Source organism: Sphaeroforma arctica (genome assembly GCF_001186125.1).
Source record: "Sphaeroforma arctica JP610 unplaced genomic scaffold supercont1.673, whole genome shotgun sequence".
Lineage (NCBI taxonomy): Eukaryota > Ichthyosporea > Ichthyophonida > Sphaeroforma > Sphaeroforma arctica.
In genome coordinates, this window is record NW_014039885.1 from 10928 (window position 1) to 20934 (window position 10007).

Below are 10007 nucleotides of genomic sequence, written 5' to 3' on the forward strand. Positions count from 1 at the left end.
TGTGTGTGTATATATATATATGTGTGTGTGTGTGTGTGTATATATATATATATATATATATATATATATATATATGTATATATATATCTACTGCAGAGTAGTGCCTATTTTTTATAGAATATGTGAAAACAAAAACATAAGTATACTTCAAACTGATTGTTAGCGTGAGCAGACAAGTCAGTGATAGTTGACAAATCCGTACTACCAGTTACTGACACTACATAAGCGTGCGTAAATTTAGAAAGCGAATGTAGCTATATAACACTTTATGCTTAAAACTTGCCTTCATACAAAAGGCTATCAAAGTACTCTCTGCATATCTATCTTTTTATATTCAAAACATGTTGCGTATTCGTGAAATTAAAGCCTGTAGAAAATGATTTTGAATATAGCTATGCATCTCGTGCATACTTGCAAGTATAGTTGTATATATATTGATCCGTGTCTATACACACATACAGTTGGAACACCACACTCTCATACATACCAGAAGAATGTTGTTGCTGCTCAATTCCTCATCAGAGGCGACTAGTATCCTGTTTTTGTCGCCTACGTCCGCCGCTGATACATTGATTGATAGAATTACAACATATGCTACAAGAGCAAGCGTCAACTTACTGAAAGTCATGGTGCAATTGGACTATATACGATTCACACGTCAAGGTCAATTGTGAAGCTTTCGCGCTTCTGCCGTGGTATTGTTATTAACAACTCAAGGGTACAAAGCAGGGAAAACTCTATGCTTTCTTCAGCGTGCGTAGAAGCGTTGGCAGGCCGAGAAAACTAAATTATGCTATGCTAATCAGAAGAAAAAATAAAACCGTAAAACCCTGTGACTCATCAGTGACGCTGTAACGGCCCACGCGCTCTATACTGCTATATTAAAAATCTGTGGCCAAATTTCCGAAGCCCGGGAATCAGCATTTCCGTCGGAATTCAGAAATTTCTGACAAATGCTCCTGAAATGCCGCCCGATTCTGCTATACCAATAGTATCCACGTTTATTTCGGGCAATAGTGTTCACTATTTTTATTTTATTTTACTGTCAAATTTGGCGTGGCGAATCTGGCCGGTGACGCCGGTGACGGGACCCTTCTCACCTTCTTGTGGGCTTGTATCTGTAGTCCTTCATGGTTCTTAACAAATGAGGGCCAGGTCCCTTTTTTTTTTGTCTCGCAAAAGTCCTGGGAAGTCGCGGAATGTGGGACTGTGCCACTGTGGGCCCTACTAGTTGTGGCCCCTACTAGTAGAGTAGCGTGTCTTTGTTTTTAAGTGTCAAGTCCCGGGCGTCGTGCAGTAGAACTAGCTGAGACGAGAGTATTTAGTAGACGACAGGTCCAACTTCAAATGGTGAATATTGTCCACCACAGTTTCAGAATGGGTGCAGAATTGCGAATTGATCAATTCGATAACCAAAATCCGAGCTGAATAGCGGGATGGTATTAATTTTTAAGTACCCCTGTGTGTATTTATTGTGTGTATAAAAAATAATGTAAATTCGATTTACACTGAGAACTCTGTGCCTTCGTCGAGGTTGTTCATGAATAGAACAACATAGTAATGCAGCTCAAAACAACACCATACCCTAACATCTAAGTCAACTGAGCATATACAATGCTCGAAGCCTCTGTAGAAACATCCGGTTACAATAATAGTGACCAACTTGTAAGCGCTGGTGTTGCTCTCACTACAGCTCCTTCGCCATCTTTCACTTCGAATCAAGTGGATACACGTCAAATACATCATGCACAGCAGACGAGTAACTTCTCTCCAGAGCCACAATCCCAAAACCTAAGTGTTACGCCATGTGCTGACCAGCATACCATATCATCAAGTCGTATTTACCCGAATATAAAGCTTCGGAAGCTTCAATCAATCGCTCCGGCCCCTACTGCTAGAACTGCCAAGTCTCGGGTGAGCGCTCAACCTAGTTCTATCGATGTGACAGATAGGGCGATATCAATGAGACGCACCTTGACCACCGAGATGTCGACGTATATGGGTCCTGCAGCAGCCAATCTCTTCGCCACACAAGCTGTATCGGCATCTGACATACCTAGGGTTAGGGCAGGAACCAGGGCAGCACGCTATAACCCGGGAATTGGGGTGCTTTCAGGGAGGTCAAAGTTTAGTTATCTCCCTCAGAACCAAAACTATATGAATAGTACGTTGCCTTCATTTTCTCCTGTAGTTGGAACGGGATTGAAGATAACACGCTGTCAGAGTGTCCCTGCGACGTCGACAGTAGCAGTAGAGCACGCACGCACGAGTGTGGGTGAGGCTGTTGGAAGTACTCCGTTGCCTATGGGTGTGCAGCATGCGATAGCAACAACCCCTGCAGGATTGTCACAGATAGGCAGGGTGAATACTACTAGTAGTACTACACAGAGTGCAGGCAGAAGGAAACAATTGAACATTAAGTTTTCTATTACCAACAAGAGTGGGCGAACCCAGGTCACTCCCGGGAATAGCAGGCACGGGAAGCCTATGGTAAATGTGAATACACCGCCACAAATGCATGCGCAGCACCAAAAGCATCTCACAAATGTCAATCCTCACACCATACGGAAAATTCAACCGTGCATGGGCGTGCATAGCGGCGTATTTGCAAACAATAACACACACGCGACGGACTCTCACCCAGAACCAACACAAGCTACTTCTGAACAGCATCATCATGCGATGCAACGGGAGCAAACTATAACTGAAGATCATCAAATTACAAATGCTTCTGAGGGACACTTTGGTACTAGTCAAACGGAGGCGCCCTCGGGAATACCGCAGCAACCCACATCTTCTGTGCCACTACACCCACCTTCTGTACTCCGAGCGCCCTCACCTCAGATTCAGAAACTGGCACAACTTGGTGCAGAAGGTGGGTCTTCTTGGAACATCGAGACCCAGGAATCTTCAGGTGAAGGAATCGAACCACAACATACAAAAAAGGATCAGCAGCACGCCCATGAAGGGCAGTCACAATCCAGACTGCAACCGATCCGGGAGCAGCAGACATTACAGGCGCACAACGGATCAAGCGCCCCAGATTTACAGCAGCAACAGCAGATGCATCAACAACACATAGAACAACAACAACAAAAACAACAACAACAACAATCCGATGCACAAGTGCAGAACTCTTCGACCCTGACACTCAACACGCCACCTCATCGGCCGGGAGCGTTGAAGCACACAAAATCTGCCATATCTCTACCAACGCGCAAACCGGTAGCAATGGTACGTGCAGCCTCTGTGGGCACTCTGAACCAAGGGCGGACACCGGGATCCGGGACACAGATCCGAAGAAATTTCAGCATTTGCAAAGTTCCCACTGGCAAAGGAAGTCTTCAGAGAAGCCCTGCAAACACTGGTTATGGAACACCGCACCCACAGACGCCAGTACCCATACAATTGGGTGCTCAGCCACAGAGCCAACCGCACAGCCATGCTCAACTTCAGCGCCACGCGTATGCTGGCAATGCAGTGAAGGAAGCTGGAGGTGTTTATAGGGTGCAGGAACCTGTTCAGGCTCTGCAGCCTATCAAGCCACGGCCGCTACCACATCCTCATACACCGACTGAAGCGGGTACCGCTATAGATGCGACCACTAAGGCCGATTCATCTCGGAGTGTGATGGTCGGAACTGCGACAAATTCTCCTCGAAATAGTGTGAAAGCGAATCCTGGCAAGACTCTGCCACATGCACGGTGCCAATCACAAACCAGGAAGTTGCCATTTTTAACTTCAAAGCAAAGCAGTCAACGAATGACTATATCTGCACCTAAACACTCGACGCCGGAACAACTCTACCAGTCTGCCGCAGGCAATCGCCAGGCACACAGTGACAGGCGTGACACCCCTCAGGTACCACAGCAACCGATTCGCACACAAACACAAGCGGCATTGGCAGGGGAGACTTATCATGTCCTTCGCCAAAAGGCCAAAGACGTTCGACATGAAATTCAAAGGTTGAGTAGGTATTTAGAAACTCTAAATGATGCTATGCACAACCATTCTGACAAGAGGAATGAGCAGTCGCTGTCAGAGAGTATTGCAGGACCTCAACCGCAGCAGGCCAGCAGTGAAACGCAGCATTTTCAGCCACACCAACGAGAACACCTGGTACAACAACCTTCACGACCGCAGGAACAGCAACAGCTACTACTACAACAACAGCAACAAACTCAACAACAACGACAGCAACAAACTCAACAACAACAACAACAAACCCGACAACAACAGCAGCAACAAACCCAACAAACCCAACAACAACAGCAGCAGCAGCAGCAACAAACCCAACAACAACAACGACAGCAGCAACAAAACCAACAACGACTACAACAACAAACCCGACAACAACAGCAGCAGCATCAACTACAGCAGCAACAAACCCAACATCAACTACAGCAGCAACAAACCCAACATCAACTACGGCAGCAACAAAACCAACAACAGCAGCAAAGGCATCAGCAACAACAACAACAGCTTCAACAGCAATGTCATGAAGATGGACAGCGTTTAGAAAAACATCATGATGATCAACAACATCGTCACCAGCAACACCAGCAACAACAGGAGCGTCAATTTCCTCAGCAATGGCATCCGAGCCAGTTACAGCAGCAGGCATCGGCTGTTCACATTCCTCAGCAAGAAGCACAATCTGCTTTGGAACAGGGGGTGGCACACCATGGCCAGGCAAGTGCGAAAGAGTATGACGCTCGAGAGCAGATACAGCCGCAAGTACCCGAACAAACTCATGCACGCGCAAAACAACAGTATACCCTGCAGCAGGTGGACAACTTGTCACTCACCAGACAGCGTTCTTCGCAAGGAACGATGTCCTCGCCAAGCTCACAGGGACGGACGTACCAAAGCGCCTACCCGACCCCCCGCCAATCGCAAGTGGGCATTGATGACATATGCTCGCCTTTCGTGTTTGGGAACACTGCGGAGACCAATATCATTACAACCAGGTCCACCAGTACAGTCTTAGCTCGAAGTTTGACAGAGCCCATACATGCAGCGCTAGTGAGCAATATAGCTGATTCAAAGCGTTTGAGCGAATTCACTACTTTAGTGCAACCTGATACCAACGTGACGGATACAACGCACACTAAGCACATTGCAGGCGATACCACAGCTGATTTATTGAGTGGCGGTTCGTTGTCTCAGGAACCAGCCCTTGCGACGTGGGACTGTGCCGCCTTGGCACCTGTAGATACGGCCATGCACGCTACTCTAGACCTGAGCGAGTCTACACTAGAACATACACCAGCCATGGAACTGGATATACGTCCCACTACAGGAGCAGATGCTGCCGGAGACGTAGATATGACGAAAAGCTCTTCGGATACTCCGTCCGTTGGAGGCGTAGCCACAGTACTGGAAGATTCCCAGACTGCACGTGGAAACAGTGGGGTGTGTGGGGATGGTGTGGGAGCGACAACCAGTAAGAGTCAAAAAAGTATGAGCGAGGCGTGTGACACGTTGCTGATGGACAGGAATGTGGACATGTCACACGAGAGTTACTCGGACTTGGCCAGCACTTTTAATGTAAGTGGCTTTCGTATAAGATAAGCATTCTTCTTCCGATGTTGGATTTTATATAAGCGCTAAAAATGCGAGGCGTGCATTGATTTATGCTTGTTTCATGAGCGCCTGTCTACTTAACACTTTTAAACGTTTTGTCATTTGTATTAGTCGAGCCCCTGTTCTGTACTAAATTTAATACTCTCAAATTACAGTTGGACATCTCAACTGAACATCTTTTAGAGCATTGCAACCCCGACGACTTCTTCGGGATGGAGGTGTATCACTGTGCTTGAGGATTCGTGCTCAGCCGGTGAGTGGGATTTGTGCGCCTTGTCTTTGGTTTATGTGTGCAGTTCACTACTGAAAAGTTTCTTGGAAGCGGGCGTCGTTTTGAACCAAACATTGTCGTCCTGCTTGATCGCTTGTAGCGATACCGCCTGAAGTATACGAAATTTCCTCTCATATCACTATAGGGTCATAACCGGCACCGTTTGAGGCATCTCCAACGTAGTCGCCGAAAAAAATTATGCAAAACGACGAAGCGTTCGATTGCAGCACAGGAATGACGATGCTCCTCGGAACATATGCAGAGGGTAGTCGAACGAAATATACCTAAACTTGGTAAAATTGATTTAGGTTGCGTCCCCATCCATGGGACATGAAGCAGTGGACAAAGCAGTGACTGTCACTGTTGATAAATTTTAATACCCCAGTGTGGAAGAACCTCGATAATATTTGATTGATGTTAGGTATAGTTCCTACAACAGCTTCATGGGATCACTATTAATCTACTTCGATTCATGTGGACGTGATTGTCGCTTAGCGTCATGTCTACCCCCAGAAAAAATCACAACTGCATTTTCAATAGTAAGACTGAATGTGATTCAAATTTCATTTATAGTATTATTGCCCGCTCTGGTGTTGAGCATCAATCGCATTTGTGTCTTATACAACAGCGTAAAATTAATGGAAAACGTCGCGTAGCCCTAAACGCTCCGGCACTCAACGGATATTGCTGATAGCTATACTGACTCTTCCTGGAATTAGTTTCTTGGAGTTTTATGTACCCAATTTAGCCTCACTCTATTAAACCTTTTTTCTGTGGTGAAACCCTGGGTTGCAGATTCTGTTCGGAACGGGATAGGGTTTCGGAATCATATTGCCTTTGAAATTCTTCATCTAGATAGAAAAATGAACTATAATAACCGGATGCACAACTAAAAGACATACTTGTTTATTAATGCTAAGTACACTTTAAATCTTGTTGATACTAAATATCCGCCTCTATGGCCATTGACTACCATAGTGTTTGACGTCTAGAACAGCAATTGTTTTGCCTCAACTACAACAGCGCACAATTCATATAAAACCTCACGTGGCTCTAAACACTCCAGTTGACTCAACTGTTTTGGTCTCAACCGATTGGCATTCGACCAATTTTGTTGAACGCTGCACTGGCACCTTAAACTCGCCGCTGAGATTTTCCCCAGATTGGCTTCATTTATCAACCCTCCTTTCGATGTGGAACTCTCCGCTAGGAACATATCCGAACTGCCATCTTCCCCGTATTGTCCATCAGCAGTTAGCAGTTGATTGAATACAAACCTCCTTACGGCCGCATTCGCCTATCCATAGCTGACAGTTGTGGTATAGAGTACATGAAATGGCTATTAAGATCGCTTCCCATACCTCTGAATGGAGGTTTCTTATGCTACACTGTAGACGCCTACTCATTCCGACCATAAGAGTACATCTAAATATTGTGAGCACGAAGCGGCGAAGTTTTGCCAGATTTACGATCCAATCGGCCTAGGTGGCATACAGCAGCATAGTTTGGTTTCACCAGATGAGTTCAGCCCGTGTCTGGCCGAGGAGTGCGGCGATCTGACCACCTCAAGTCCAACGATATGAGCTCACAATTATGTATACCTACGACAGAATAGCTTAGCGCATACATCTCTGCAAGGTCTCTGTATATATATGCTCGCTATGTAAGTGTGTAAGACTCGCCAGCGTATAACCCGCAGCCAGCAATTATACCGAGATGACAAAAAACATCCTTTTTGTCGCTGAGTGCTAGTTTGACTCTATATACCAGTCCGCCAAGCGCACGGTGCAAGACCGCGAATATCTTGCAACAGTAAAAATAGATATAATCAGCTAATGATCCTATACGTCACTTGCTTGCCTGCCATGGGACTATCGCGGATGATTTTTAGGACCTGTAGAAATCGTTGTCAGTGCAGAAGGTGATTAGTAATTTTGCAAATCAGCGAAGTAGGCCAAGCTACCAATCGCGATAAGGCGCAGTGTTAGGTACTGAAAGTTAGAATTACAAATCCAGTGCATACGTTGAAATTCTCTACGGATTTATAAACTGCCCTTCGCGGGGTCCAAAAGTGAAACCACTCAAGGTATGTTCTAGTTTGCAGATATACGTGAACATCGGCAAACGGTTTCGGTACAGGAGTACTAGCGTAAGAGCAGAGTAGTGCAGCAAATACCTGTCCACGAGTACAACCATAGTATCGCGCCACGGGATCCCTCATCAGTAAGCGTGGAAACGCTGTGTCGACGATTTTACTGTTTGCGCAATGAAAAGAAGTGACCAACTCAGTACTTGTAAGTTTGGGTGCAAGTAGATATGCCCAGGCGAAGATAGGCACATCTAGTGGCCGTTGTATTCTCAGCGGAATATCGCAACGCAATTCTAAATAAGGCATATATAGATACTACATGCCGATCAATTGAGATAAACGCAATCAAATCGAGCAGACGAGCAGAAAGCAACTGGTGTCAGTGACCGGGATGACTACATACTATTTCTTCTTGATTTCCTGCTTCTGTGCATTTGTCAGCACCACGTGTTTCGGCACCGCGGCATGTTGTACTATATTATACAGAAGTTCAGTCTCCCTGAATGCTTCAATCATGCGGCCTGTCATTTTAATCTTCTCTATACCCTGTAGGTGCGTTGAGCAACGTGACTTATTCAGTTCGGATATACTTTTTGAAGTTGTATGGCTTAAGTCTTAAAAAAATCGAGAAACCCACCATTGCGTAGTATGAATGTGATTTGAATGAAATTGCGTACTAGAGCGTAAAAATTTGAATGGGCGACCGGTTTCCAATGGGTACGTTTTGTTTCAAATCAATACAAATACTATACAAGCCAAACACGCCACCGCAGACCTGATCCTCACACCGCTCGTTCTGTAGCTTCTTATCTCGAGCACTAGCCCAGTAAATCAAACTCGCCGTCGGATCGGACACTTTCCGTTAATTACACCAAACAACGCCAACACACACGTGCGCGCGCCTATGCATATATATATGTCTACACAGACACACAACGCTACACAATTTAAAATAATACACATACATACACATTGATACATACCTACATACATACACACACAAACATGCATACATATATACATACATACACGCGCGCATACCGTCTTAGCAGAAGGAGTCATAGGTAACCTTGAAATAAAGATTGCCCGTTTGACTCTGGCAGCTTCCATGGCCTCAGCTATGTCCTTGACCTGTGCAATACCCACCTTCACGCCACAGAAAGACACCAGCACACTGTCCTCCTCTCCGTCGGGTAGCACCTTGGTGAATGTGGTACCCATTTGTAATGGACTGTAATGGCAAATATGCGAATGGTTTTCAGTATATACATTTCAGTGGGGCATTCTAATGATAGACTAGGCATGGCCTTTGAGAGGTTTAACTCTGAGGGGCTGCAACGGTTAATGTGTTGAGGACTCGATGTATGCATTCAATATCAATTTACAGGATGTATGCGTATGAATGAAATAGTCGTGGTGCTTCAGTACGTTGCGGCAAAATTCGCCACGTTATACTGCGGCAGATTTGGCTCGCTCTATTAAGGGTTATATTCAGTTATGCATGCATGCGAACTTATAATCGAAGAGCAGGTCGAGCATGCACCGCTACTACCTCAGGCTAAACGGTTGACTGGACAAATTCGATCCTATCATTTAGAACTTTTTTTAGCGAGCTTTGTCGTGGTAGATATGAAAAAACACCACATACTCTGGATCGCTTCCGAAGCGCACTTCAAAATCGACTATACTCATTTCTAAATCCCGCACATCTACACTGTAGCCTCGGTCGCTACACATTTCGCAAACAGTCTGCAAAAATAGATTGGTTTTCGTTAGATACGTGGTGACCGTGGTAATTCGCCAACACCAACGTGCGACGAGCATCGCGAAATCAAGATTAAAAGATCATAAATACATGTACTTCTACCTCGTGAAACAAAAAATGCATATCAGTGTGAAAAGCTATGGAGATCCGTTGTGTCTTGAACGTAGTATGGTAAAGCTACAGGCATATATGTATTGAAAACAACTATAAAGTGATTTGGCACATGTACGATTGAAGTCATTTCAATCCGAAATGCCATAATTTGCAACTAACACGTCTGCACATAATTACATTCC

The 10007-nt window shown here is 45.2% G+C and overlaps 3 protein-coding genes across 3 annotated transcripts in view; 1 reads left to right on the plus strand and 2 right to left on the minus strand.

The window, feature by feature from the left end:
- Nucleotides 1-690, minus strand: part of SARC_07971 (hypothetical protein) — a 2672-nt gene extending 1982 nt beyond the window's left edge. The window contains exon 1 of the mRNA XM_014298062.1: nt 488-690. Coding sequence (XP_014153537.1) covers nt 488-628 — 141 coding nt within the window. The 5' untranslated portion in view covers nt 629-690. The remainder of the gene's footprint in view (nt 1-487) is intronic.
- A 924-nt stretch (nt 691-1614) lies between these two features.
- On the plus strand, nt 1615-6250 carry SARC_07972 (hypothetical protein; the record flags this gene model as incomplete). Its single annotated transcript, XM_014298063.1, has 3 exons — nt 1615-5550; nt 5742-5839; nt 6003-6250. 2 exons carry the CDS (start codon nt 1615-1617, stop codon nt 5820-5822), a joined length of 4017 nt encoding a protein of 1338 aa, XP_014153538.1. The 3' UTR covers nt 5823-5839; nt 6003-6250.
- Nucleotides 6251-6758: 508 nt separating this feature from the next.
- Nucleotides 6759-9697, minus strand: SARC_07973 (hypothetical protein). Its single transcript, XM_014298064.1, has 5 exons — nt 9595-9697; nt 8988-9177; nt 8350-8492; nt 8034-8112; nt 6759-7751 (listed from the first exon to the last, which is right to left on the minus strand). The coding sequence occupies exons 1-5, from the start codon at nt 9681-9683 to the stop codon at nt 7686-7688; spliced, it is 567 nt and encodes a 188-aa protein (XP_014153539.1). The 5' UTR covers nt 9684-9697; the 3' UTR covers nt 6759-7685.
- Between the last annotated feature and the right edge of the window lie 310 nt (nt 9698-10007).